At 53.7% G+C, this 27,472-nt stretch overlaps 10 protein-coding genes across 10 annotated transcripts in view; 5 read left to right on the forward strand and 5 right to left on the reverse strand.

The window, feature by feature from the left end:
- The window catches only part of BBA_07745 (Glycoside hydrolase, catalytic core), a gene marked incomplete at both ends in the record, with an annotated part of 2,361 nt that extends 1,734 nt beyond the window's left edge, over positions 1-627 (forward strand). The window contains one exon of the mRNA XM_008602842.1: positions 58-627. Coding sequence (XP_008601064.1) covers positions 58-627 — 570 coding nt within the window. The remainder of the gene's footprint in view (positions 1-57) is intronic.
- A 487-nt stretch (positions 628-1,114) lies between these two features.
- BBA_07746 (uncharacterized protein) lies at positions 1,115-2,258 on the reverse strand (the record flags this gene model as incomplete). The annotated part of the gene is made up of 2 exons (XM_008602843.1): positions 1,115-1,723; positions 1,803-2,258. The coding sequence occupies 2 exons, from the start codon at positions 2,256-2,258 to the stop codon at positions 1,115-1,117; spliced, it is 1,065 nt and encodes a 354-aa protein (XP_008601065.1).
- A 527-nt stretch (positions 2,259-2,785) lies between these two features.
- On the forward strand, positions 2,786-4,504 carry BBA_07747 (CorA-like Mg2+ transporter; the record flags this gene model as incomplete). The annotated part of the gene is made up of 3 exons (XM_008602844.1): positions 2,786-3,367; positions 3,426-4,054; positions 4,108-4,504. The coding sequence occupies 3 exons, from the start codon at positions 2,786-2,788 to the stop codon at positions 4,502-4,504; spliced, it is 1,608 nt and encodes a 535-aa protein (XP_008601066.1).
- Positions 4,505-6,172: 1,668 nt separating this feature from the next.
- Positions 6,173-10,933, reverse strand: BBA_07748 (ABC transporter; the record flags this gene model as incomplete). Its single annotated transcript, XM_008602845.1, has 8 exons — positions 6,173-6,395; positions 6,485-6,940; positions 6,992-9,170; positions 9,228-9,461; positions 9,529-9,808; positions 9,844-10,085; positions 10,147-10,699; positions 10,736-10,933. 8 exons carry the CDS (start codon positions 10,931-10,933, stop codon positions 6,173-6,175), a joined length of 4,365 nt encoding a protein of 1,454 aa, XP_008601067.1.
- Positions 10,934-12,934: 2,001 nt separating this feature from the next.
- BBA_07749 (DNA repair protein) lies at positions 12,935-15,810 on the forward strand (the record flags this gene model as incomplete). The annotated part of the gene is made up of 2 exons (XM_008602846.1): positions 12,935-12,982; positions 13,036-15,810. The coding sequence occupies 2 exons, from the start codon at positions 12,935-12,937 to the stop codon at positions 15,808-15,810; spliced, it is 2,823 nt and encodes a 940-aa protein (XP_008601068.1).
- A 100-nt stretch (positions 15,811-15,910) lies between these two features.
- On the reverse strand, positions 15,911-16,792 carry BBA_07750 (uncharacterized protein; the record flags this gene model as incomplete). Its single annotated transcript, XM_008602847.1, has 1 exon — positions 15,911-16,792. One exon carries the CDS (start codon positions 16,790-16,792, stop codon positions 15,911-15,913), a length of 882 nt encoding a protein of 293 aa, XP_008601069.1.
- Positions 16,793-17,696: 904 nt separating this feature from the next.
- On the reverse strand, positions 17,697-18,854 carry BBA_07751 (uncharacterized protein; the record flags this gene model as incomplete). The annotated part of the gene is made up of 1 exon (XM_008602848.1): positions 17,697-18,854. One exon carries the CDS (start codon positions 18,852-18,854, stop codon positions 17,697-17,699), a length of 1,158 nt encoding a protein of 385 aa, XP_008601070.1.
- Positions 18,855-20,241: 1,387 nt separating this feature from the next.
- Positions 20,242-22,231, forward strand: BBA_07752 (WH1 domain-containing protein; the record flags this gene model as incomplete). Its single annotated transcript, XM_008602849.1, has 3 exons — positions 20,242-20,451; positions 20,503-22,141; positions 22,203-22,231. 3 exons carry the CDS (start codon positions 20,242-20,244, stop codon positions 22,229-22,231), a joined length of 1,878 nt encoding a protein of 625 aa, XP_008601071.1.
- Positions 22,232-23,022: 791 nt separating this feature from the next.
- BBA_07753 (eukaryotic translation initiation factor eIF-1A) lies at positions 23,023-23,894 on the reverse strand (the record flags this gene model as incomplete). The annotated part of the gene is made up of 3 exons (XM_008602850.1): positions 23,023-23,313; positions 23,491-23,649; positions 23,766-23,894. 3 exons carry the CDS (start codon positions 23,892-23,894, stop codon positions 23,023-23,025), a joined length of 579 nt encoding a protein of 192 aa, XP_008601072.1.
- A 704-nt stretch (positions 23,895-24,598) lies between these two features.
- BBA_07754 (glutathione S-transferase) lies at positions 24,599-27,446 on the forward strand (the record flags this gene model as incomplete). Its single annotated transcript, XM_008602851.1, has 7 exons — positions 24,599-25,466; position 25,679; positions 26,323-26,467; positions 26,545-26,769; positions 26,831-26,888; positions 26,965-27,132; positions 27,235-27,446. The coding sequence occupies 7 exons, from the start codon at positions 24,599-24,601 to the stop codon at positions 27,444-27,446; spliced, it is 1,677 nt and encodes a 558-aa protein (XP_008601073.1).
- Positions 27,447-27,472: the final 26 nt, after the last annotated feature.

A 27,472-nucleotide genomic window follows, 5' to 3' on the forward strand; every position in this document is an offset into this window, starting at 1 on the left:
CGTTGCCCGCCTAGCGTCCCCAACTGCCCCGTTGGCCATGTCACGACTGAGACCAAGTTCGTGTCGACGACTGTCTGCCCCGTCGCTGATGTTCCTCAGCCGACCCATCCCGCTGGTAAGCCTCCTGGTGGTGAGCCCTCTGGCGACAAGCCCTGGAAGCCTACTGGTGGTGAGCAGCCCTCTGGCGACAAGCCCACTGGTGGTGAGCAGCCCTCTGGCAACAAGCCCTCTGGCAACAAGCCCACTGGTGAGCAGCCCTCTGGCAACAAGCCCGCTGGTGGTGAGCAGCCCTCTGGCAACAAGCCCTCTGGCAACAAGCCCGCCGAGTCCCCTGCCGCGACTACCACCATGAACAAGACCATTGTCAAGACCATGTCCGCGATCCCCGAGACCACTCTCACCGTCGTTCCCGTGCGTCCCAGTGGCAGCCAGTGCCCCGGCGGTCCCGACTGCCCTGCTCCTTCTGCCGAGCACAACAAGTGCTCCGGCGCCGACTGCCCTCCCAGCGGCACCAGCGTTCCCTCGGCTTCCGTCGTCAAGCCCTCCATTCCCGTTGTGACGGGTGGTGCCTCGTCTGTGGCCGCCGGTCTGGTTGCGCTCGTCGCTGCCCAGATCTTCCTTTTGTAAAGAAACGCAGCAACAAGGGTAAGGAAAAATTGGGTTTCATAGTCATTTTTAATTTGTGTGTCTGATCTCATGATAGAAAGCATCTTTTTTTTTGGTATTTTGGATTTACTCTGGGGTGGCCCCCGTCTCTTCTTCTTCTTCATGGTCTACTGAACTCGCGTCTTTCAATGCCGTACGTTATCCCTAGCCTGTATTTAAAACTTGTCTCAATTAAGAGGCACGTTTAGGGAAAGTCTTGCCTAGGCGCTAGTAGACCAAATCTATCTGTTTTCCTATATCGGCTCTCTGTGTGCATTAATGCATGTCTGTGATTACCACGTCTATATTTCGATTCCCTGCATCGTTTATCCATGTGCTATCTTCATGGATGATTATTCATTTACCCAAACTAGACTAGTTGTCTATCTAGTACCTCGGCTATGTGTTCATTGATTCATGTCCGTGATTACCATGTCTATATCTCGATGAAAATGACTTGCCGCCGCAGCTACTTATGACTCCTGGATGAGCGCAGGTCGAGCTTGTAATTAATGTCCTCGAGCGCATCCTGCAGCAACTCAACTACCTTCGGTTCAGTCTCGCCTACCTGCTGCAACCTCTTCATCAGGGCGTCGCGCTCACTCCGCAGTAGATCCGGCGGCACCCGCATCAAATCGCACTGATCTCGGAGCAGCCGGTACGCAGCTTCATTTGGCGTCTCGGTGCGCACAACGGCATTGCGCAGGAAATCGAGGTGGTACTCCCACGGGAGGCTGCGTGTTGCGCTATCCCGCGCCTCGAGGTTGACGCCCCCGAGGACGAGCCAGAACAGGCGCTTGGTGCGCTCCGCGTCCCACGGCCCGGTAACGAGCGGCAGCGGCAGGCGGACGTTGGGATGCACATTGCGCACGATGGTGCGATGCGGGCCGATGCGGGTTCGGCAAAAATGACGCCAGATGCAGTTGAAGGAAGAGGCGGCGTCAAAGGCGCCGTACTTGTCGTGATAGACGCGAAACGGCGGCTCGTACCAGCGGTGTCGGGCGTAGGTGTCTGCCCACGTCTGCTGAGCGTGGAGGATAAAGTCAATGTCGGCCCAAGGGAGCTCAAGAAGGGCGCTCTGCGGGAAAGATGATTAGTGACTGACGAGCGAAACGGAGAGATGAGGGAAAATCAGAGAAAAAAGACAAACGCCGTACCTGAAGCTCTGGGTCGCCATCGCAAGGAAAGTATTTCGCTTCCTGCGGCGTCCGACACCCTTTCCCCTCGTCCTCCGCCCGCGGCCCCTCGAGGACCTTGTCAAAGGGAATCCCGAACCACTGGTCCCACGTGTCGTGGAAGCCCCAGATGAAGAAGCGCAGCAGCGTCACCCGCGACGACAGCTTGGCGCCGATGATGGGGCTGGCGCGGGGCAGCGCCACGCTCCCGCTGTAGAGTAAGATGCTCTCGAGGATCTCGGCGGGTAGCCGGTCGAGGCTGCTACGCGGCTGCAGCTGCCGCGTATACTTGACGTCCTGGATGGAGCGCAGCATCTTTGAGGGCCGCGTCGTCATCGTCGTCGTCGTCGTCGTCGTCGTCGTCGTCGTGGACGGGGCGCTAATGACAGCGGAGGATGCCTTGCGTTTGCCCCTAATGCGGATGGGCGTGGGCGGCATGGCCAGAAAGACCCCCGGGACGAGGCTGACGTAGAACAAAGGTGCAGAAAAAACCGAGGTGGTCATGCATGCATCTGCGACAAAGTGACCTAGAGTTGGTCGATGCTATTGATGTGGCGATGTGTCAAGGCAGCATCGTCGCCGAATTAAGAGTATTTTACACTCAAGGGTTGTAGAAATTTCGGTATCCAAGCAAGGAAAGTGTAATTATTATCATGAATGAATAGATGAAAAAAATTTACATCATGACTTTTGCAAGAAAGAAATCGCTGAGAATTGCAAGATGAAGAAGCTGCAGTGGCGTATTGGAGATCAGGGTGGTCCGTGCACGCGCCATAATTTTTGGTTGCCAAAAAAGTTAATGAGCAATCGAACGCCGACGACATCTCCATCTGCCTCCCGTCGTTTGGTCAGCCAGGCGAGCAATCTCGAGCTTCCTTTCCGTTGCCTATCGGCAGTCTCTATGAAGTCAATCTCATTACATTGCGCGGCCGCTGCAGCACAGTAGCGTACCAACTGATCGCGCCATGCGATCCCCTGTGCCGTCGCGCACTCTCCTGCGCTTCCTGCGCACGCAGTCCGAGACGGCCTTTTTCACCCCGAGCCATGTCCGATGCACCAAGGCGAGCGGCGCCCGCGTCTGCAACCGCGTTCGACTATATAATACAGACACACAGTTGTGCGCAGCATCGTCCGAGCTGACAATGTCGTCACAGCCCGTCGCACTCCAGGCGTCACTGTGGCCTTTCGGCGAGTCCCCGCGCCCCCAACCACAGCAGCAGCAGCAGCAGCAGTGTCGGCAGATCAACTCGACGACTAAATTGAGCGGACGAAAGACCCCCGGCAAGGATGGTCGCGCCGCCAGCGACCCTACCAGCTCGTGGCAGGAGAGGCTCTGGGGCATGGCGGCGCGGCGCGGCTTCAAGCCGCTCAAGCCCGACGACCTCCCTGGCCACGAAGAACTCGAGCACGGATCCATGTTCAACAGCCGCCGGGTCATGACGGCCAAGGCGGCAGCGGAGCCGCGACTGCGCTGCACAGAGGTGGACGAGCATGGACAAGTGATTCTCGTCGACGGCGAGTTTAAAAAGTCGGAGCTCATTGCCAAGGTACGCAAGACGCTGCGAAGAGAGAACCTCTGTTATAGATTATGCTAACGAAAATCAGTACGGTTTGTTGCCGCGAGACTTGCGAAAGATTGACTCGTCGAATTTGCCGCATATACTCATCCGCCCTGAAGCGATCCTGCTCAACCTGCTGCATCTCAAGGTGCTCATCAAGAGCGACCGCGTGCTGCTGTTTGACATTTACGGCTCCAAGACGTCGTATCCGCAGTCAGCATTCATGTACGACCTGCAAGGCAAGCTGCAGCAAAAGAACCCTACCGGGTCGCCTGGCCTGCCGTACGAGTTCCGCGCATTGGAAGCGGTGCTGACGTCGGTCACGTCGGAGATGGAGGCTGACTTTGAGGCGGTGCGCGAGCCTGTCATGCATATCCTCAGCGAGCTCGAAGATGACATTGATCGGCAAAAGCTACGTGTTCTGCTGATTTTGTCCAAGCGCATCAGCACGTTTGAGCAAAAGGCCAAGCTGGTCCGAGATGCAATCGAGGAGCTGTTGGAAGCGGACGATGATTTGGGAGACATGTACTTGTCGGAAAAGAAGGCCGAGTCGGTGAGAGCGGCCGATGACCATACTGAAGTGGAGATGCTTTTGGAGTCATATCATAAAATTGCGGACGAAATTGTCCAAGAGGCGGGCAATCTCGTCTCTGGCATTCGAAACACGGAAGAAATGTACGTTTCTCGTGATTAATACTTGCAAGAGCAACCATGCTGACCAGACGCAGCGTCCGCGCCATCCTCGACGCCAACCGCAACTCGCTCATGCTGCTCGAACTCAAGTTTAGCGTCGGCACGCTCGGTCTCGCGATGGGCACCTTTCTCGCGGGCCTGTACGGCATGAACCTGGAGAACTTTATCGAGGACACGAACTGGGGCTTCTCGGCCGTGACGGTGACGTCGACTGTCGCCTCGCTCATTGTGTGCTGGTACGGGCTGGTCAAGCTGCGGCGCGTGCAGCGCATCAAGATGATGAGCAACGAGCGCCTGCCAGGCCTGCCGCGCGGCTACCCGCACTACCAGGACGAGGGCGCCATGGGCCTGCTGGACTCGAGGAACCGCGAGATGCTGCGCAGGTTGCACTCGCAGAAAGCGGCGCCGAAGAAAAGGTCGTGGTTCTGGTGAAGGCGAATTGCTCACTACCGCAACTCTTTGTACTATCATCATGTTGATTTGGGAGAAAGGGGGCGACAATCTCTGTACGGCATATAGATGGCGTTTGCAATTTCTGGACACAAAGAGACGAATCATGGATTACTATTAATTTGGGGAGGAAATTCTTCTTTTACATACACTCAGCTCCGAGTTGTTGACACATGGACTCTGTATAATATTTTTGGCTGCCCTCGTATACACATTGTATAAACACTCAGCTCCGACACGTTGACATAAAATAACTGTATAATATTCGGCCCATGCACAATGTATAAAATTTTTGCCACCATACTTACAAAAGAGAAGCACGTGTTTTGAATGCCGTTCATTGAAGGGCCATTGGGCCGTTGCCGATCATTTGGGCACCCCCCCTGGTCAAATTTCTCGTGTATCATAAGACGAGGCGTTTGCGAATCGTGACGTCAGGATATCGACACTCGCAGCTACCTTTTTTCCTTTGTCTAATATTAAAATCATAACAACACCGCTTTCTCGTGTTTGTCGCGACCTTTTCTCTCTCTTCCAACCCCCAATCCCTTCTTCACAACCACTTTTTGCCCACAAAACAACCAAACTTTACCAAAACCGTCACCATGGGAGCCGTTATTTCTTGTGTAAGTGGCTCTTTCCCGCTCCAAAGCTAATTTCCTAGTTTTGGGCTGGCGCGTACGCTTGTTTTTATTTACCCCTTGGTGCTAATGAAGTTTCTTTTCGGTTTTTGCCTTTTTTTTAGATCCAATCGATATTTAATGCCATTGCTGGCTGCATCATGGCCATTGTGCACGGCGTCATTTCCATCTGCAAGGCCATTCTCGATGCCATCCTCGCCTTTTTCGCCATCATCATTAGCTGCCTGACCTGCGGAAAATGCGGCGGGCGGCGGAAAGTAGGGACGAGTCATGTATAGCAAGATTACTTTTACTTTATTGTCGCTTTTGGGGCTTGAATTGTCGCTGTCGACTTTTGTTGTCGCCATTGGACTCTTATCGGCCCCATCCGAACTCGCGCGCGCCATCCTCTCTATTGTCTACTCTTCCTCGGCGTTGACGGCCACTTTAATCTTCTTGTCGGCTGACCGCTATTTTCTCGTCGATGCTTCGATTTGATACCTCTTACACGCGCTCATGAGCTTCTCTATGATACCTCTGCATGCAAGGCGGAATTGAACATGTAATATGGCCGTACCGAAGCTCTCAGAATTCTAGGTAGCAGGCTTTGCATGCTTTACTTTTTAATTTTACACATTATTGGTTTTGCCACTACTCGCAATGCCGTCTGCCCTGGTCTTGACTCGGCGCCATCTCTGTGTGCCTAAAATAGCTATGCCTGCCAAGTCATCCGATCTCCTTTATAATCTGTCATCACTGATCTGAAACTGTCACTTGGACTTGGCGTGACTTCCAGGGACCCCCCAACCCCTCAAGCGCACTCTTGGTGCCACAGTTGATTATGCAAGATGCATGCGCAGGCTTGGCTCAAGGCGAATATGCCGGTCATACAAGACGTGGCGCGGCTCAGCAACTACCAAAATTCATCAATAACAGATGCTTAATATTGATCTCCGCTCGATCAATACTAATATAGTTTAATATTCAGACGTCACTATAGCACCGCAATCGGCAACATGACCAATATGCATTATCCTCGTGTTCCCGCCTTCTTCATCGCCGCCAGCAACGTCAACGGCTGAGCAAGCAGTGTTCCTGGCGCATAAAACTCCATCAATTCCCCCTTTTGCAGGACTGCAACCTTGTCATACCGCTCAATATACCCTAGCCTATGCACCACTGAAAGCACAGTTTTGTCTGCAAATTCAGTCTCTAGTACTTGTTGCATGATTTCCTCCGTCTTGTGGTCGACGCTGCCATCTTGTTAGCAAGGTTTTTTTTTTCATCGCTACAATAAATCAAAAAAAAAGAAAAAAAAAGAAGAAAAGCCGCACAAACGTACCTGCTTGTAGCTTCGTCGAGGATTAGAATTGGGCTCTTCCTCACCATGGCTCTGGCCATGCAAATCAACTGCCGTTCACCGACGGACCAGGAAGCAAGGGGCATGTCGGCACCGATACCGCCAGCTGCTTCGATGCGATTCCAAAGACCGAGACGCTTGAGAGCCGCCATGATGGCGACATCTTCTGCGACTTGGAATGGGTCGACATTCTGGCGTACTGAGCCGGGCATTAAGAAAGGCTCTTGGGGCACAATATTGATGAGAGCACGCAGCTCATTTGGCACCAAGTTGTGGATATCGACATTGTCTATCATGACTTCACCTTTAATGTGAATCATGTGTAGCAGACTTAGAATGAGCGACGTCTTGCCACTGCCAGAGTGGCCGCAGATGGCGACCTTTTCGCCAGCCTTGATCGACAGCGTTAGACCTTTGAGAACGGGCGGCCCAACTTCCCTATACACATGTTAGCCGGTTGAAATGTCTAAATGTCAAGGTGTTTCTTACTTGTACGAGGCGACCACGTTTCGAAACTCGATATTGCCTTTTACGGGCCAGTTTGGCGGAGGGCTCTGTGGCTGCAATATGCCTAGCTCTTCCTCCTCGGGCACAGTGTAGTCTTTGAACTCCTTGATGCGGCCAACGGCACCAATCGAGGTTTCGAGTGAAGTCCACATTTTAATCAGCTGCGTCAACGAAGAGTTGAAAGTCATTACGGTGACCAGAGACACACCGACGCTCCCCTGGGAAAACTTGTCTCGCCAGGTGACCACGATGGCAATCAATATCAGGACCAAAGCAGATACAAGAGCATCCAAGACTAGTGCGAGCCATTGCTGTATGCAGTAGAGCAGATACACTGGCCTCTGGGAGCGATTGAGCAGTCTCTGCAGGGCCAACTGGCACGAATGCTGCCATCCAAACGCACGCAGTGTGGCCGCCCCATTCTTGGACTCGAGAAACTGCAGATAGACGGGTGCCTTGGCTTCAGTGTCGAGCAGCCGGACCTGGCGTGATGTGCGGAGGTAGATGCGCTGGATGATATAAATGGCAGCGAGAAAAATCGGCAGCGACGCCGTCAGGTAGCGTCCAAATACGGCCAAGAGGAGCATTTTGGCGATACACTCGAAGAGAGCGGCCAGGTAATTGACGATGATAACGGGAAGCTCGATGCCGATGAGCTCCATGTCCTGACTGAAACGGTTCGTAATGTTGCCGGCGTCGGTCTCCTGGAAGAAGAGCAGCGGAGCGCGGATGACGGCGTTTAAGAGATCCGTGTGCAGGTTCCGCGAGGACACGGAGATTATGTTGATAAAAACCAGCCAGCAGAGAAACAAGAGAAGAGCGCTGGAAATGGCTCCCAAGGCAGCGTAGACGCCAAGGTACATGCCGTTTTTGGCGTGGCCGGGATGGTTGGAGTTGGCGGATGACCAGAGATCAATCCAGACGATGCCAAATTCATTGCAGAATATGTACAAGGCGGCGCCGGAAAGCATGAGAATCACCTTGAGGTATCCGGATGAGTGCATGTAATAGCGGTAGACAGAAGGCACTCCGTGTGCGCGTTTGAGGTCTGCAGCCTCCTCGTTGAGTGCAGAAAGCTCGGCCGTCTCTTGTGAGCCGTCTTTTGGCATCTTTTTGCTGCTGGGCCCATCTTCTTGACTATCTGCATCAGTATCAACAGGGGACTCTTCAATCTGGTATCCAGACGAGAAGCCGTTGCTGGACTGCAGCGATGCCACGCTCCGCGATTCCACGATGGTACCCTGGTCAACAACCAAGACGTCGTCAGCCATCATCATGACATACTTGGAGTGAGTGACGAGGATGATGGTCGATCCACTCCTACGCAAGAGTCCCTCTGAGCCAAAGAGCATCTCCGAGATGTGGGCAATGTTGGCATTGTCCAGGCCGCTAAAGACGTCGTCGAGCAAGATGACTTGCTGTCGTGAGTATACGGCGCGTGCGAGGCTTACTCGCTGCTTCTGGCCGCCGCTTAGCTTGCTGCCGCTGTCACCAATTTCTGTCAGGTCACCAGCCGCTAGGTTTTGGATGTCATTCTCGAGCCCGCAGGCTACCAGCACAGTTTGATACCATTCCTCGTCAGCTGGGGCCGAGGAGCCATAGGTGATGTTGCTCTTTAGGGTGCCGTTTACCAGCCACGGAACCTGGGAGCAATAGGCCGCAGAGGCAAACCTGCGTTCCGTACATCCACCAAGGTCGGCGGTCTCTGCGAGTATGCTCTCAAGCAAGGTCGATTTTCCACTGCCAGTACGGCCCACGATGGCTGTGAAGCGTCCTTTGCGAATAGAGGCATTGAGATTCCTGAGCACGGCCGGACTAGTGTCAGTCCAGGCAAAATCCTGGTCCACAAATCTTACAACAGGCTGATCCTGAGAAGTATTCGATTCTTTTTCTTCTGTACTAGGTGCATCGCCTGTTTTGGTTAGCAGCCCGGGATGAATGGGCTGTCGATAGAATTCTTGCATTCGGTCGAAGCTGCTGAGACATTCGTATACGCTGGGAATAGCTTGGATCAACAGAAAGGTAGGCTCTGTCAAAAGTGAAATGAGTGACAAGGACGTGAATGCCTTGCCAGCTAGAAATGAGTTGTTGTGACGGGCGTTGGCTATTGCGACAAAGACGATGAATGTGACAACGGGCGCAAACATCAATGGCGCATTAGCTATAGAGGTAAGTAAAGAGGGAGCGAAAAAGTCAAAGACGCAGTTGAAGTACTCACAAAAGAAAATTTGTCCAATCAATGTCCATCGATAGCGCGTGGAAGTCTCAATCTCCACGTCTCGCGCTTTGTAGAGGACGGAAAACATTCTAGGACTGAGGCCGAGCATCTTGACAGCCCTCATGTTGGCGAGCATGTTTGTAGTGAGGCGCAGTCGCTCTTCAACCTTTTCAATCCATGCTCTCTGGTATTTTTTGGCGAGAGAAGCAACAACAAAGGTCAATAAGACAAAGGCTACAAAGTTGGGTGTTAGAAGACTGTTCTAAAAACCTTGATATGACAATCAACGTCCTAAACTTACCAAGAACGAGAAGACCTGGCACAACGCAGGCAACGGAAATTTGTCTTTGAAGCAGATAGACGGCGATGATGATCTCAATGGGCGACGCCCATATCTCGTGAATTGTCCGAAAGCCAGTCGAGATGCGCTCTACATCAGCGCCCATGAGGGTCAGGCCGTCGATATCACCAAGATCAAGGCCATGTGCCTCAACCGTGTGCTGATAAATGACAGAGATTAAGCCGCCACGAAGTGCAATGATGAATCTGTTTGAGTAGTAGCGATACAAGGCCATGGAAATCTGAAGAGGGTTAGTTTGCGATACGAACAAAATACGGTGGCGTTGGTGCTACTTGCAGTCATGCCGGCGTACACGAGAGCATATGCGCCAATCAGCGCGTTGCCAATGTTTTGCGGTGCGCTTCTGTCGCCGATGAATTGTAGCATGTTTGTAATCATAAAGGGCTGGGCAAATCTGAATCCGACCAACAAGAGGCGGGGGATAACAGCCAATATGAAGGACGAGGCAAAAGCGCGAGCGCAAGCTGCGACAAACGCATTCTTCTTGAAAAGGTGGGCTACTACACATTAGAATTTTTTTTTTTTACCCTATATTGGTATGTAAAGACGACCACAAACCGTTTCTCAAGTGACTTTGTAGCTTGTGGTGTAGCTTGTCTGCCGAGATGCGGTAGTCGAGCTCGGGCAGGTCCTCGACGGAGAGAAAATTGCGGTAGCCACGAGTAAGGGTTCCCAATACCCAGACATAACCAGTTATGCTCCAGAATCCGATGAAAGGTTCCGGGCCAGAATGTGCAAGCTTTTCCGGCTGACGCAGGCTGGCCCTCTTGCCAGTCGACTCAAGCACCAGGGTCGCAGCCGTAAGTAGCAAAGCGACCGTTTTCACGGAAGATGCAGCCGAGGTGTTGGGGAGCAACCACAAAGTACGGACTCGGGCGATGTCTAGCAGCACAAGTGCAGACAAGTAAAGAGTCAGAGTGGTGGACGGCTGCTCGGATCGATGGTGCTGTAGCCATGACAGGGCGATTGCGGCGCCTGTGGCTACCAATGACAATACGTCGGCGGCAATTGAAGCACTGGTATGCAAGTTTTTGCTGTTGACTCGCAGTCCTAGAAAAACGGCTTGAAGGACGATCAGGATGAAAAAAACGACCTGGCGCGGTGTAAGCCACTGTAGTAGAGTGGGTGGTTAAGTGTGGTATAGTACCAATTTCAAGCCAAGCAGGTAAGAGCTTTTGACAATATTTGGCTGGCGCAAAAGTCTGATCAATGGGACCATGGCAATCGAGATGAAGATGGCACTAGCGACTGCGCTTAAGATGGCATCTTCGAAATAAAGCGTAAAGTCGAATGACCGACAGACTGTGTCGACTCGAGGGCCAAACTGGGTATCGCAAGACTCCATGTTTGCTTTGCAATTGACATTTCAGTTCAGTAATCTGGTAGTGACTTGGGAACCAAGAGCCAAGCAAAGAGGAACGCTCGGCTTGGCTTTGGGTATTTTATTACTCCGTACTTGGCCGGGCTCCGGGCCACGAAGACGGGCTCCGCAACACAGCCTGATGGGCATCACATTATTTGCAACGCTTTGCCTGATTCGATGGTGATTCGTCTGCTGTATTCGCGGCCCCAGTCTTACTTGGTGGAGTGTAATGGTGAAGTAGTAAGACGTTTACGGAGTAGTTATTGACGATATTTCGAGACGAGCGGATACCGCAGATGCGGCTGAGATGGCGTTGGAGCCTGATTGGCCGGCCCTACAGCCACGCGTTCAATATTGGCTCATTTTGCGCAAGTTGTGCGTGTATGCGCGTGAATGTGCGTGTCGAGTGAGTCAGCTGTGAATCTGATGCGTAATTGTCTGATGGAAGCGATTTCGCACCGGGAGCCCTGGCCCAGTGGACACGCGTTAGAATCGACGACATGTTCAAGTAAACGCTGGTCGCAGTCGAACCACGATGAGCTGCGACCACGGTCGGCCAAATAGACTTTCATCACTCATACTGAGCCACGCTCGAGGAACGCCTCGAATAGCAGCGACTTGTCCGTTTGAATCCATCAGCCCTACTGTAGCAGCGTAGCGAGGGGCGAATTGGCGCAGGTTGGGTTGCATGGTGACGCCATAGGGAGACGACGCAGCCCTACCAACAGTCAAGCATCACTTGAAACAATGTGGCATGCACGTAACCTTGAACGGTCAAGCGACAACCTAGATTCACCTCTTGTTCAAGAACACGACAGATGAACTCGGTTAAGTGACGGGCTGCGGCACTCGCAGGAAAAGGAAACAATGGAAGGCGACATGGGAATACCCGTTTAGGAAAACGAATATGCAGCTGCAAGTCATGCCCATCATCAATCATGCCGGCAGCCTAGCCCAGGGCAGCGGCGCAAATGACATCAGAGCGTTGCCCACAGACTGCCTTGTGAGCGAACCAGATTCGACGAGACGATTGGCCGTGTGGTAGCTGACGAAAACTGGCCAGCTGGTGGTGGCACTCGTTGACTCCATTGAACAAAAAGCTTGCTCAGCGGAGACGACTAGCTTGGTTCTGCGGCAAAAGTCAACGTCATCTTGGCCATCTCAAACGCTGCTGCTATGCCCCTCTCAATGTAGTGGTTCTATTTAGACTCTACACTGACACCTCGCTCCCAACTTCATCTCTACAACACACGTCGCAATTCAATTCAACTCTGAAACCCATCTCAGCACACATCATGGACTCTTCCAAGGACCAAAAGAAGAACGAGGTACGACGGATTCCCCTCTCGTCTTGTCTCCTCTGCATCATCGTTCACTAACAACAAGGCCAGGGCGAGAAGCAATTCTCCATCCAGCCCATCAAGGACAAGGTCGAGCCCGAACTCGCAGCCCACAAGGCCCACGGCCCTGCCATTGTCAAAAACGTCCCCGAACAAGAGGGCAGCAGGGAGGATCGCGATGCCCGCAAGACCGAACTCAACAAGTAGAGTGCTGTCCTGCGACGGCGATGATGTCACGATACGGCCCAAACGACTCACGAGACACGACGATGCCGACGCATCGCTGAACATGTCCCACGCGGCACTATATAAATATATGAGCTTTAATGAAAATGAACTTTACGCTTCTTTCACTTTGAATGCCAATTTTACTGCTTTTGAGATGCATGCATTACATCTAAATGTCTCTCATCGGATCGTGAAGTGCGGGGTGCGGCTTGTGCCTACCTATCAATTCACGGCGGGGTAGCATTTAGTCAAGTTATAGCGGCTCATCCACTAAAGCATCCACCAAGACCGCCAACTTGGCCTCTAGGATGCACTAAACACGCTGAAGCATTCGCTAAAAAATCTCCCAAAGCTTCCATCTCTCAAAATCGTCATCAAGCTTCGACATGCCATCACTCCAAACGCACCGCGCCGAATGTCGACAAACAATGCGCCCCAACCAGTGAAGCTCTCACTGCCCCTGGTTTGTCCATTTACAACCTGTTCTCCAGCTCCAGCAGCACTGATTGGTCCCAGGAATACCAGCAGGCGCTCTTCCAGGAGCTCCGTTCCGAAGATGAACTCGTCGTGCTCGCCCGCGGCCTCGGCCTCATGCGCCTCGTCACCAACCTACTGCACTCGTACGACGCGGCCGGAAACAACCTCATTGTCATTGTAGGTGCAGAGGACCGCGAGAATGGCTGGATTGGCGAGGCTCTGGCCGAACACGCCGCCATCAGCGCGTCGCCCAAGGCCCGCGGTCTCACGGTTGTAAACACCGACTTTCAGAGCGTCGGCGCCCGCGAAAAGATGTATGCCGCTGGTGGCATATTCAGCATCACGTCACGAATTCTAGTGGTCGACTTGTTGACGGCGCTGCTGAGCCCAGAGACCATCACCGGCTTGATCGTGCTGCACGCAGATCGCATCGTCGCCACGTCTCTCGAGGCCTTTATCCTGCGAGTCTATCGACAAAAGAACAAAGTCGGCTTCTTAAAGGCCTTTGCCGATAATCCCGATCCATTCACGATTGGCTTTTCTCCGCTAGCCACGATGATGCGAAACCTCTTTCTCAAAAAGGCGTCGCTGTGGCCGCGCTTTCACGTCACCGTCGCGCAGTCGCTCGAGGGCAAGAAAAAGGCAGAAGTCATTGAGCTCGAGGTGCCAATGACCGAATACATGACGGACATCCAAAACGCCATCATGGAGTGTGTTGAGATTAGCATCCATGAGCTGAAAAAGGGCAATCCTGGCCTGGAAATGGACGACTGGAATCTCGATAGCGCGCTGCTCAAAAATTTTGACGTCATTGTCCGCCGCCAGCTCGACCCCGACTGGCATCGTGTAAGCTGGAAGACGAAACAGATTGTCAATGACTTGACAGTTCTACGAGGGCTGCTAGCCTATGTAGTCAGCTATGATGCGGTCTCATTTCTTCAGCATCTTGACACCATTCACGCTGCCCATTCCCCGCCTCCAGGATCGACACGACAGACGCAATCGCCGTGGTTGTTCCTGGATGCGGCACAAACTCTGTTTGAGACGGCACGGAAACGTGTCTACTCTGCCAGTATAAAGCAGATTTCGCAAGAAGAGAACATTGACTCTCTACGGCCCGTCTTGGAAGAGCTCCCGAAATGGAGCCTGCTTGCGGAAGTCCTCGAGGAAATTGACCGCGATCTTCATTTTGAGCCACATGCCAGGGACGACTCCAACGGTACAATCCTAATCATGTGCTCCAATATCGATACCTGTCGTCAATTACGAAACTATCTGCAAACGATGCATGTCAAGCCCAAAGTCACCACTAAGACTTCCGACGACGAAGATGACCCCCACAAGCCATCAGCCATCTTCATGATGCGCCGCCGCTTGCGTAATTACTTGCGCTGGAAAAGGCAGTTTGCCGTCGTCAATGCCTCGCTGTTTACGGAAAACAACAAGGCGCTCAACAGCGCCACAGACTCTCGACCCGGACACGGCGGCATGCGCGGCGGGAGAGCTCCATCGAATAAGCGTCGTCGACAGCGAGGCGGCGGTAACATGGCTGTCGGCATGTCTCGGGCGGAAAACGGCAGTATTTCCCAATTCTTTGAAAAACCAAACGAAGTGGCCGAATTAATGGCCGAGGTGCAGATTACAGAAGAAGAGGCCAAGCAAAAGGACGAGGTGATTGCCGATCCGCTAGACAACATGGAGGATTATTACCAGCTCTACGACATGCAGGACTTGGTCGTCATACACGCCTACGACGGTGACCAGGATGAACACGTGCTCGAGGAAGTCAGGCCTCGCTACATTATCATGTACGAGCCAGATGCGTCGTTTATCCGCCGCGTCGAAGTCTATCGCTCGTCGCACAATGACCGCAACGTCCGCGTCTACTTTTTATACTATGGCGGCTCCGTTGAAGAGCAGCGCTACCTTGCCTCTGTGCGTCGCGAAAAGGACGCTTTTACCAGGCTCATCAAGGAGCGCGCGAGCATGTCGCTCGTCATGACGGTGGAACCGCACGGCATCCAAGACCCGCAGGAAGCGTTCCTGCGCACCGTCAACACACGCATCGCCGGCGGCGGCCGTCTCGCTGCCACGGCCGAGCCGCCGCGCGTTGTCGTCGACGTGCGCGAGTTTCGCTCCTCGCTACCCTCGCTGCTCCACGGCCGCGCCATGGTCATTGTGCCCTGCATGCTGACCGTCGGCGACTACGTCCTCTCGCCAACCATTTGCGTCGAGCGCAAGAGCATCAGCGATCTCGTATCGTCGTTTAAAGACGGGCGCCTCTTTACGCAAGCCGAGACCATGTTTCAGCACTACCGGAACCCGATGCTGCTGATTGAGTTTGACCAGAACAAGTCGTTTACCCTCGAGCCCTTTGCAGATCTGTCGGGCAGCATGAGCAGCGTGTCGGCGACCAATGTGTCATCGGACCTGCAGTCCAAGCTAGTGCTGCTGACGCTTGCGTTTCCGAAGCTGCGCATCATCTGGTCGTCGTCGCCGTACCAGACGGCCGAGATTTTTGAGAGCCTCAAGACGCAGGAGGCGGAGCCGGACCCGATTGCGGCGGTGCGGGCGGGCTTGGACAAGGACGCGCGGGCGGAAGATCAGGTGTTTAACCAGGAGCCGCAGGACATGCTGGCGGTGGTGCCGGGCGTGACGCCGCAGAATATCAAAAACATCATCATCAAGACGGAAAATGTAAAGGAGGTGGCTAATATGACGCCGGAAGAGCTGGCGCCGCTGGTGGGCAAGGCGGCGGGGAGGGCGATACATGCATTTTTTGATAGAAATGTCATGGACGAAGAAGATTACTGATTGGCAGACTACTGATCGCAACAAGGTACTAAACCACCATATCAAAAGTCTTGTGTACCAACTTGTCTTGTCGCATTCTCAAGCCACTTACGACCAACATCTACGCGGCTGCCGACTCATTCTCCCGACTGGATAGCACAAAGTTTCTCGACGCCCAGCACGCCACGAGGAGATCTCTCGCGCTCGCTTCCACGGCCTCGGCCCCTCCCGTCATCACCAGCTGCCCATCACTCTCCCTCGCCACCACGACGCCCCTTTCGTCCGTCCACTCCGTCGTCGCCGCCGCGGCGCCGCCAGCCCTGCCCTGCTGCGCCGTGTACACCAGTTCCTTTCTCCAGTCGTCACTCGTCCTATACCCCCTCTTGTGCATGAGCGCCTGCATCCGCTCCTCCTCTCTTTGGTTGAGTGGGCGCCGGATCGGCGTCATGCGCCAGAATTCATACGTACGGCTGCGGCCGAGCGTCTTTTCGACAATGATGGTGCTGCTACTGCTGCTACTGCTGCTACTGCTGCTGCTGCCGGCGCGGCGGCCGCGAATACAGAGCAGCGGCTTCTGGCCAATGCTGATGGGGACGGCGAGCTTCTCGCCGGTGTAGAGGGTGAGGTCGTCGTCGTACTTGATCAAGGGAAGGGGCGAGGTGGTGGTGGAGGCGGAGGCGGAGGAGAGGAGACGAGTCTCGCTGGGGAGGAGCCGGCTGAGGGCGAGCTGCCAGGGCTTGCCGCTGCGCGTGTTGCGCGTGGAGATGTGGTAGACGGCGGTGGCGGGCGTGCAAGAGGTGGCGTAGATGAACTTTTTGCAGAGGAGAAAAGATTCGTGCGTCGTGGTGGTGGTGCTGGTGGTGATGGTGCTGGTGGTGATGGCGGCGGCAGCGGCGCCGAGGAGGCGGATGTTGGGCGTGCGCGTCAAGGGAATCGTCTCGGTGAGGTCGAGGGCTGGACGGCCGCTGCTGGTGCTGCTGGTAATGGTGGCTGTTTCACTCATGATATATTTTCTAGTATACGCAAGAAAGAGGCTAAATGAAGGGCAAGTTTTTAAAGGCAGTGTAAATATGTGCTGTTGAAGCTGGCTGTCGACTTATAGCTGTAGCCAGCAGCCCCCCAGCTTCAGCACGTACACTCAGCCTTCTTCCAGCTTGCATGGACGCCACATCGCAACAAAAGTTTCTGATTTATTCCATCGGAAAAAACCTGTTTTTCAGCATGCGGGATCAAATAAAAAGACCCCCGGCTTCGTTGCGGCAATGTCAGGCTTGTCTTGGCTCAAGCATGTCGCTGTGGGTGGTTCTTTTGCGATTCCTATCCTGGCATCGCCTTGCGTACTGGGGCAATTAAACGAAGCGCCGCCCGAGCAGACTGAGGTATTTTCGTTGTAATATGATTGAAGCGCGCATTAGGCAAAAAAAAAGGGGGACAGATGTACGCCCGGCCAATATGGCAGACTTTGGAACTACGATTTGGTGGCTGCTTATTATGCGTCCATGTTTGATTGTGATTTGGTCTGCTCTGCTCTTGAAGGGTAAAAGTGCGCGCTTACACGTCTCCTTGTGTGATTATGGCATCAAGTATCATATTTTACAAGAATTGTCCTGTTTGTCCTTTTCACTCATGAGCTTTCAATCCAGCGTTAGAATTTCATAACAGTATTTCGGTCCATTAGCTAATTGTTTTTTGTCCTTTCCTTTTATCATTTCCAAAATTCGCATTTCCAAAATTCTCATGTCCAGCTTTTCTTTAGCCCTTTCCCCCCTCTTTTGTCCCAACAATTTTCCTCTTACACATGAAACATTTTTACCAAACAAACCAAATACAATGACCGCGAAAAATTACAAAGATCAATCCCTTTCGTGGGCGCTATCTGTCCAATGTAGTGCCCGGCAGCGAAAGTTTCAACCCCCTCCGATTTCACTTCCCTCAACAGCCGCTGTGATGCAAAAGTTGCAAATGGCAACGTGAACAAGCGACAGCACCGCAAAGGATGTGAAGCTCACCACGACGAATTGCCGACGAGCGCCCGCCCACTCGCGACGCAGCTGGAAGACGGGAAGCGCTGTCCAGGCCCGGCACCCGCGCCTCCGCAACACCCGTCCGCTCTCGTCGGCAGCAATGGCGTCGAGCGCGACGGAGACGGCAGTGACCATGGGGGAAGCGTGCTTGAGCCACACAAACGAGACGCCGCTGAGCGGCGGCCGCACGATGATGATTATGCCGCGGGGGCTGCAAAGCAGTGCCCTCGCCAGGGCCCGGAGCGTTGCGCAGAGGACGGCCGCGGCAAGAACGGTGAAGTAATCGCAGACGAGCACGTACAAGACGATGGGGACGCTGTACTCGGCGTGCTCGCAACCGGTGAGCCACCAGCGAAAGGAGATGGTGCACCGGACGGGTTCGTTGTGCTGGACTGCGAGCGGGGAGACGAGGACGACGACGGCGGCGGCGGCAGTGGACTGGGGCGCGTTGTTGTGAATGTCGAGATGGGAAACGTCAATCACGAAGCCCCCGTATGAAGGACGGACGTTTGAGTGGCGAGAGAGGCTATTCACGGGGTTGGTGCGAGCAGCTCTGCGGGCTGCATACATTTCAACCTTGAGCCGGAGGCGGTCAAGCTGTTCAATTAACCGGTCGATTGCGCTGAAGTGGTTACCATCGGACTCTGAGTCTTGGTCTTCTTGCTCAGAATCATCATCATATTCTTCGTCGTCAGACTCGAACTCTGCTTCAGCCTCATACCCAGAGTCGTATCCATCATCTTCAGGTTCGGAATCGTCGTCTTGGTCATGAGACTCGTCTTGATCGTTATCATTGTTATCATCGTTATCATTGTATTCATTGTCTTCATTGTCTTGATCGTCTTGATCGTCCTGATCGTCTTGATCGTCTTGATCGTCTTGATCGTCTTGATCGTCTTGATCGTCTTGACCGTCTTCATCGTCAGTCTCGGGACTGTCATCAAAGTTAGTCTTGGGCTCAGACTCGGAAATGGTAGACAGATCAAAGTCGAGCTCGGGGACGTCGTCTGGTACGCTGTCATTTCTCCCGTAGACTGGCATTTCCACGTTGTAGCCGGGACTGGCAATCCGTTTCACTTTTGGAGCAAGTAATTCGTTTCTTGTAAAAGGTAATGATTCGAGTATATAGTAGGAGGACCATTTCTTCTCGCTCTCGAATATTTTGCAGTGGCAGAATAAGATTCTCGGTGGCTGCAGAAAAGATTTCAAGGCGTCAGCCACGTTGAAGCATTATTATTATTATTTCTGACTCTTATGCTTTGAGTTCCTCTGGTCCTCCATCTTAGTTAGATTCAAGTGTTTTTATGTTCATTCAGCAAAAAAAAAAAAAAAATTAGAAGCAAAGATATTCAGGAAACAAAGCCGCTGTCTCTCTGTCACGCTGCGGGAATCACGTTAGAATCCAGCATATTCAAGACCGGCTACAACCAATCTTCATTAAGCAAAGAGAAAAGAAAAAAAAAAGAGAAAAGATATTCGGGAAATAAAGCCTCTGTCTCTCTGTCACGCTGCGTGAACCACGCCGAAACCCAGCATATCCAAGACCGGCTACGACGACTGTCAAGACTACGACGACTGTCAAGACTACGACGACTGTCAAGACTACGACGACTGTCAAGACTACGACGACTGTCAAGACTACGACGACTGTCAAGACTACGACAACCAGCGACTACAAGAACCAGTGAGTATCCTACCGTGCCTACGATAATCAGTGAGTAGGTATCCTGCCACGCCGACGACAACCAGTGAGTATCCTGCCATCGCCAGTTCCTTATTACTATACCTAAGCAGGATGCTCGCCAGCGTCTAGGTGCTATAACTCACCTACTAGGACCAACCCACAAACAACAGTTACTGATTAATTATTTACATGGACGAATTCTTCGACTTTTAGCTTTTCAGCACGTATTGTCTCGAGAATGATATTGCAATAGACGCGTTTTGTCTAATTACCCAAGCCGATTACATACCAGCTCAGTGAGGCTGACTACGACCAGTGGTGACATTTTTAAACATCCTAGTATATATTTATATAATTTTAGCTGTTTCTTTCAAGAGATGGTATTGAAATGTGGTATTGAAATGTGCACATTTTCGCCCATCCAAGACGCTGCCTGGGGCAGCCGCCTGGTGGGTGGACACCACAGCGGGTAACTCACGTCAGTCCAGTCGTCAGTGCTGGCCACCACACCTCCATAGCCTCGTTCTTTCGTCACTCCTTCAACACGCTTCAACTCTGCTCGCAACCTTTGCACACTCTGGAGCGACACTGCCCTAGAAAACTCTCAACCGACAAACTGCAAATTCGCTGCCTCAATTGCACAGCTGTCGCAATCGCTCGACTGTCCCGTCTCTTGAGGCGTCCCAGCCCCGCACAGCAACTGTCGCGCGAGCAGGCTGCATCAGCCTCCTAAGCGCCCGCAGCATGCCGTCCATCCTCAACGACGAGGACAAGGAAGTGGTCAAGCGCTTCATCCCCAAGCAGTTTAATAAGATCCAGGCCGTCGCCGTTGCGAAACTATACATTGCCTATCCGGACCCGACGAAATGGACGTACACGGGCCTTCAAGGGGCCGTCGTCCTGGCCAATGACTTGGTTGGCAACACATACTGGCTCAAGATGGTCGATATCTCGGTAGGTCCTTTCTTCTGCAACTTATAGCTGATAGACTACTAACGCAGACAGCCGACCGCCCGTGGCGTCATCTGGGACCAGGAAATTTTTGAGAGCTGGAGCTACAATCAGGACCGCACCTTTTTCCACACCTTTGGGCTCGAAGACTGCCTCGCCGGCCTCAGCTTCGTCGACGAAAAGGAAGCCAGACAATTCAAGAAGAAAATGGACGATCGAGAAAAGAACGCGAGTCGCGCTACAAAATCCACGCCCTTTGGCGGAGGGGGAGGCCAGGTCAAGGAGAAGCACAGCCTACTCGGCGGCCTGTTCCACCGCCACTCCTCTGCGCCGACTCCCGAACCCCCCCGTGTGAGCAGCCTCCCGCCGCCGCCGCCCGGCCCGCAGCACTCTTCATCGACGCTAGTCAACGGCGGCAGCTTCGGGCTGCTGCCGACGGCCTCTGAGTTTGCGCTGCTCGACGCCTTTGATCCGCTGTGGCGCGAGCACTTTGGCAAGGACCTCAGTGACAAGGGCTTGACCGACGACTTTATCAAGGAGAATCAGGAGTTTATCGTCGACTTCTTGCGCGAGGAGCAGAAAAAGATCAATGGAGAAGGAGGAGTCCATGTTGCGTCACCGACGGCACCACCACCTCCGCCTGCACCTCGCACCAACGGCGGCGGTCGTGCTCCTCCACCTCCACCACCACCAGCGGCCAGCTCGGCAAAGAGAAATGGGCCTCCTCCGCCGCCGGCGCCTCGAAGATCGACGAGAGCGGAAACGTCAACACCCGAGCCGCGATCGCCGTCACCGCCGGCGTCTCCTCCCGAACCCGAGCGACCCAGATTCCGCGCGCCGCCGCCGCTAGCCGATGCAGGCAAGTTTGCCAACGTGCCCGAGCCCGTTAAACGACGACCCGTTCCTACGACACCTACGGCACCATCCCACGCCCCCAATGCTGGACCGCCTCCCCCTCCACGACCTGCCAAGACGCCATTGGAGCCCGAGTCTCCCCAGCGAGCCCATGCCGTCCCTCCTGCTTTTAATGGACAGCGCGTGCCATCTGGACCACCCGCACCCGCGCTGCCGAGCCGCGGCGGTCCTCCTCCACCTCCACCTCGAAACGACTCACATGCAGCTCCGGCACCTCCTCCTTTGCCACCGAAAGTTGCACCCGCCCTCGCACCACCACCTCTTCCTCCACTCAGCAGCCGACCGATCCCTCCCCCGCCTTCTGCCGCTGTTCCACCTCCTCCTTCTGCCGCTGTTCCTCCTCCCCCGCCTCCTCTCCCTCCTTCTGGCGGTGTTCCTCCTCCTCCGCCGCCTCTCCCTCCTGCTGGAGCCGGTGGACCACCTCCCCCTCCACCGCTACCTCCTACCGGCGGCGGTGCTCCACCTCCGCCGCCTCCCCCTCCGATGCCTTCGCGCGACAACGGCCCTCCCGCGCCAGCCCTGCCCAAGGCCGAGGGCGGCAGAGCAGCCATGCTGGGCGATATTCAAAAAGCGGGCGGTATCGGCGCGCTGAAAAAGGTGGACAGGAGCGCGATTCGCGATCGAAGCTCTGCGCAGGTCGGCGGCGACTCCGGTGGTGGTGCTGGTGGTAGCGTGGCAGCGGCAGCGGCTACCGGTGCAGGTGCGGGTGCAGGCGGTGGCATGGCGGATGCATTGGCGGCGGCGCTGCAGAAGCGCAAAGACAAGGTGGCCAAGAGTGGTGAGTTTAAACATGTCTGGTATCTTGCTCTTCTGCTTTGAAGCTAACCATTGTGCTATAGATGATGAAGATGATGATGACGACTGGTAGAGTTTGTGGAGTTGGTCATGGCATAGAATTGCAGGCATGGGTCATGTCTTATTCAGTTGGAGGCAAACGCTGTTGGCTGAATCTAGTCTGTGGTGATTTTCTCTAAATCATTCTTCTTTTGTATATTCACCACGCCAGTCTAGAAGATGCAAATCAGCGAAAAAGTGACACTTCAACGTTGGTTCATGGGCTTCTCCAGAAATCAAATCTAGGCAAGACCGTCGTGATGTGGCGTTTCATTTCAATTTCAAAATAACATGTTTGCGGGGTTGTATTATTTGTTGTCATGGTAAAGGAACAATTGCCAGCATAGTTGCAAGTATGCATCTCGGTCTATAAGCGGTCAAGAGCGCCCAACGGCGGTTCGTTCTAATAAAGCGACACCCAAGTTGACAAGGTCGAAAAGGCACACACACACACACACACACGACATTGGAAAAGCTAAAGACAAGAGTCTTAGAATGAAAACAGTTGATTTGATTCGACAGCCATGACGTCTCTCCCACCATGGCCGTCCCGAGATGGGAAACGTAATCCACTCCCGATACTGTCGTGGGACCCCCGCTGATAGATATACTAGCAAAAGAGGGTTTGAGAGAGAAGACAGTGTATACAGTAAGCCTAATAACGCCCGGTTTGATGATGCGGACAAAAGTGGAACCGAGAAGGAATGTCGGAATATTCGGTGAAGGAGGGATCACAGGGGGAATTGCATTGTCAAACTGTCATCGCACAGCAGGCGTACAATCTGATGCGTCCCCTTGCCGGGTGGACAATGGGTGCAGACAGTCTTAAATGTCGTCAATGTCGACCTCCTTCTTCTTGTCGTCCTCTTCCGAGTCCGAGTCGGAGGCGTCGTCACCAAACTCAAAGAAGGCCTCGCCGTCCTCGCCCTGGCCAAAGTTGTCGTGCTCGTTGATCTTGGCATTTTCGGGCAGCTCGCCGTACGACTTGAGTGTGCGGGCCTCGTCGGCGGTGTACTTGAGGATGACGTCGCCCTTGTTGTCTTGGAAATCACGCAGGGACAGGAGAATGATGTCGCCCTGGTTGATCCAGACCTTCTTTCGCATTTTACCGCGAATCTGCACGAGTTAGCAAATATGTCAAGACAGAGTATCCGAGTCCAGAGGGAACGTTTGCAGACTCTGCGTTTGCCCTCGGTTTCGTAGTATTGTGGCGTCGGTGTTACGATATCGAGGGGCAAGGCATTTCTTGCAAACGGCGCGTCCATTCGGCACCCGGGACATGTAAAAACGTACGTTGGCTAGACGCTTGCTTCCGTCGAAGCAAAGGGCTTCAAGACGGCCGTTGCCCAGCATTTTCAAGACTTGAGCATATTCCTGACCGTCCTCCTTGAAGGTGAGTTCTCGACGTTGGTCGTCGTTTTCCTTGGTACCGCGACGGCGATTCTTGCCACCCTGTGAGGAGAGAGAGACGTATTAGCACGATGGATTTCTCTGTATTGTGTTTTGTTACAAGAATTTGGGTCGTAGGTGAAAAATGGACAGCGCGACTAGGAGACCACATCGCGAACCATGGCGGGGGCGGGGAAGAGACGATGGAGGGGTTTACGCGCGCGCGCAAAGGGGGCAGCCGGTGTGGGCGGAAGAAATGCTGCTGATGAAGAGATCTGGCTACTCACTTTTCCCTTATTCTTAGGCATATCGAAGTATGCGTGCCACGCTGTTTTTCTTGTGTAAAGAAATCGAGGGTTGCGACAGGCGTCTTTGTGATGATGTTTTTTGTGTGAAGGAGAGTGGGCAGGCGGGCTGCCATTTTATCTACCACCCTCCCTCGCTGGTTCGCCTGCAGTGGCCTGTCGGCGGCCACACACATTGGCCGCCCCTAGGTAGGTGCCTATGCGTCCTCAGTGGCACCTCACAACCACAAGCCAGCGAATCCTAATGACCACGATTTAAGAGGGGCGCACCATGCTAGCCACCCATTCAGAAATATGTTTTGTTCCCTGCGCACCAGAGTAAATTCGCCCACAACGCATTTTTTTTTCTTCTGACGCTGGTAGCCCCAGTATGACTCAATCGTCGGGCACCAAAGCATGACATGGTGCAGCCGTGGACGATAGAGAGATACTTGCTAACAGCGGGCGGTCATGATGTTATAAGAAGTATTCGACTAACTCTGACCCGCTCACTGTGCGTCACAGCGCCAGGCACATCCACAATGAAGGTCTGATTGTGGTTTAGCGCGACGCCAAGTTTCTCGATGGTCCGATAGCCTCTCAGATGAAGCTCTCTTGGCTCTCTTGTTCGAAAATACAGTCAACAACTTTGAGAACTTGTTTGGGTGGCGAGACATTGCAGCAAAGAGTCACAACAGCCGAGCTGGCCTTGCCACCATGATATGACCATGCACTACGCCAAGCTGAATCACACAGCTGTTTCGGTGCTCACCATACGACGAGCCCTCCCGGAAGCTTCCTACGTAAAGCTTCTCGGCACGGCGGCGACACGATGTGCCTCGACATCCGCCACGAAACCCCCTCGCCAGCAGTCTGAAGGTGGCAGCAGACCCTTTGACCGCCTCGACCGCCACCAAAAACTAGCCAAGACGCCTCAGCAGAGCTTCGTCTCGCGGGTGCTCTCCGCCGATGTTGCCAAATTTATGAACCCCCGCAACGGCAACCTGACGACGACGCCGGCCTTTGTGCGCTTCTTTCGCGAGAACCCGACCGTCGAGCACGACCACGGCGTCATGGCGCGCCTCGATGCCACCGCACAAGTCCGCCGGCTGGACAAGGCGTACGGCGCGCGGCTCGCGTGGTCGCCGCGGCACGTCCTCCACCCGCACCGGCTGCGCTTCCTCGACCCTCACGGGCACCCCCTCGCGCCCAAGATTCGCAGCGACCACGCGAAAAAGACGCGCGAGCAGGCTCTCTGGGCGTTTGCCACGTCCGTCGGCGGCGTCTCCGCCGTCGTCTGGCAGCTGACCAAGCGGGAGCTGCTGCGGGCCGTCTTTTGCAGCCTCGCGGCCCGCGGCTACGACAAGCACGGACGGAAAGAGGACGGGACGGAGCTGCACGGCACGCTGTGGCTCACCGTCTGGCGGCCGCAGCATGCGCGGTGCGCGTCGGCCGAGGCGTTTGGCGAGGTGGTGGCCGACACGCTGGACAAGCACTACGCGACGCGACCGGAGGAGCGACGGCGGGCTGCGGCAATGGTCAATGGGGGCGACGCCAAAGGGCAAAGCACGGCGAAAGACGGGCCGGGTGACGATGGTGAGAGGTCGTCTGCGAGCGAAACAAAGCAGTGGCAGCCGCGGTTACGATATGACAGGGACCGACCTTTACAAAGACCTGCGGCTGACAAATCTGTGCCGTCAACTTGGCAGCCACGAAAAAGAAGTTGATTGATTTGCGAGCGTGGGAAGATTTATTCCACCAGGACATTTCTTGTAAATTATCTGTTCATGTATATATCTGTATCATAGTGTAAGTATCGCATGTGCCCGCAGATCTTGGCGCGTATGATGCGTCTCGACTGAAAGAGCTTCTCATGCCCCTTGGCGTCTACTATTGTTGATAAGCAGTGATTCTGTGTACAGGAAAGTGAGAAACGTCAGCAAGTTTGATTACAAAAGACCAATATGTAATTTCGAAAAGAAAAAAAAAAAGAGTGCCAAAGTAAAGCCTCCACCAAAGCTCACTCAGCTTCTCCGCTCCGCCCTCTCCGCGTCTGATGAAGCTAGCCAAATAACAAATCAAGTAGTGACGCCATCCACACACACACACCTCGGACCCGATTTCTAATCGAGCTCGTTCCGTTTCCAGCATTACCAATCGAGGACGATTCGCTATAAGCTTCCCCCCTCTTTGGTCATTGGTCGAGAAAATCCGCCTTTTTGATGGAAGATTCGGAAAAGAGGAATGAATGCAACATTAAAACTCCACATCTTGTAGCCATCTATCTTGTGTGTAAACCCAGAAACAGCTATAAACTCAATCACCCCCGCACCTCAACTAGCCTTGAATTTGAAATTCATTCCATTTAATTATACCTCTTGATCATACCTTCTTATCATACCTCCTTGCTCAATCGCACCAACAAGATCTTACCGTTTTTTTTTTTTTCAAGTTTCATGACAATACGTCTTGCCGGAATCGCAAAGCACTTGTTCAAAATGGGAGCTACAAAGACAGACATTACCCTCTACACGGTCAACACGCCCAATGGCATCAAAGCCAGCATCTTGCTCGAGGAGCTCAACCTCGACTACAAGGTATGTTTTGAAACTTTTGCGACCCTCCGGAACATGACGGGCACGGGGGAGCGCTCACACGGCAGCTCTGAATTTAGGTCCACGCCATCAAGATGAGCGAAAACGAGCAAAAGGAGAAGTGGTATCTCGACATTAACCCCAACGGCCGTATTCCCGCCATCACCGACAAGTGGACCGACGGCAAGGACATTCGCGTCTTTGAGTCGGGTGCCATTCTGCAGTACCTGACGGAGCGCTACGATAAAGACCACAAGGTGTCGTATCCGCGCGACACGCCCGAGTACTGGGAGATGACTAGCTGGGTATGTTTCTTTATTTTTTTCGTCGACAATGGAGGTATACAAGTGCTAATCCTGTGCGCAGCTCATGTGGCAGATGGGCGGTCTTGGTCCCATGCAGGGCCAGGCCAACCACTTTAAGCGTAAGTCGAGATCAACCTGCAGCCTGCTTCCTGTCATTGTATTCGTCTGACAAGGGGTGAAATTGGAAAAAAACAGGTTACGCTCCTGAACCGATTCAGTACGGCATTGACCGCTACACCAACGAGACGCGCCGTCTGTACCGCACAATGGACGATGCACTCAAAAAGAACCCTCACGGCGTCTTGGTCGGTGACAGAGTCACCATTGCCGACATTTCCGCCTGGGGCTGGGTCGCCAGCGCAAGTGAGTTTTTTTTTTTGTTTTTTTTTTTACCTGCAAGACCTTAAACCTTTTCTTCAACATACTTGAAGACAAAATCTTTACTAATTCTGTTCTGTGTCACAGAGTGGGCTGGTGTCGACATTGACGAGTTCCCCGCGCTCAAAAAGTGGCTGTTTGAGCTGCTCAAGCGTCCCGGCTTCGAGGCCGGCCGCCACGTCCCGACGCCGCACAATGCCTTTGAGTTGGCCAAGCTCAGCGAGGAGGAGCTGGAGGAAAAGGCGCACGGGTCGCGGGCCTGGGTGCAGGCGGGCATGAAGGCTGATGCCAAGAAGTAAGGAGACTTGAGCCTGAAAAGCCTGTA

The sequence above is a fragment of the Beauveria bassiana genome, assembly GCF_000280675.1.
Source record: "Beauveria bassiana ARSEF 2860 unplaced genomic scaffold BBA_S00027, whole genome shotgun sequence".
Taxonomy (NCBI): domain Eukaryota; kingdom Fungi; phylum Ascomycota; class Sordariomycetes; order Hypocreales; family Cordycipitaceae; genus Beauveria; species Beauveria bassiana.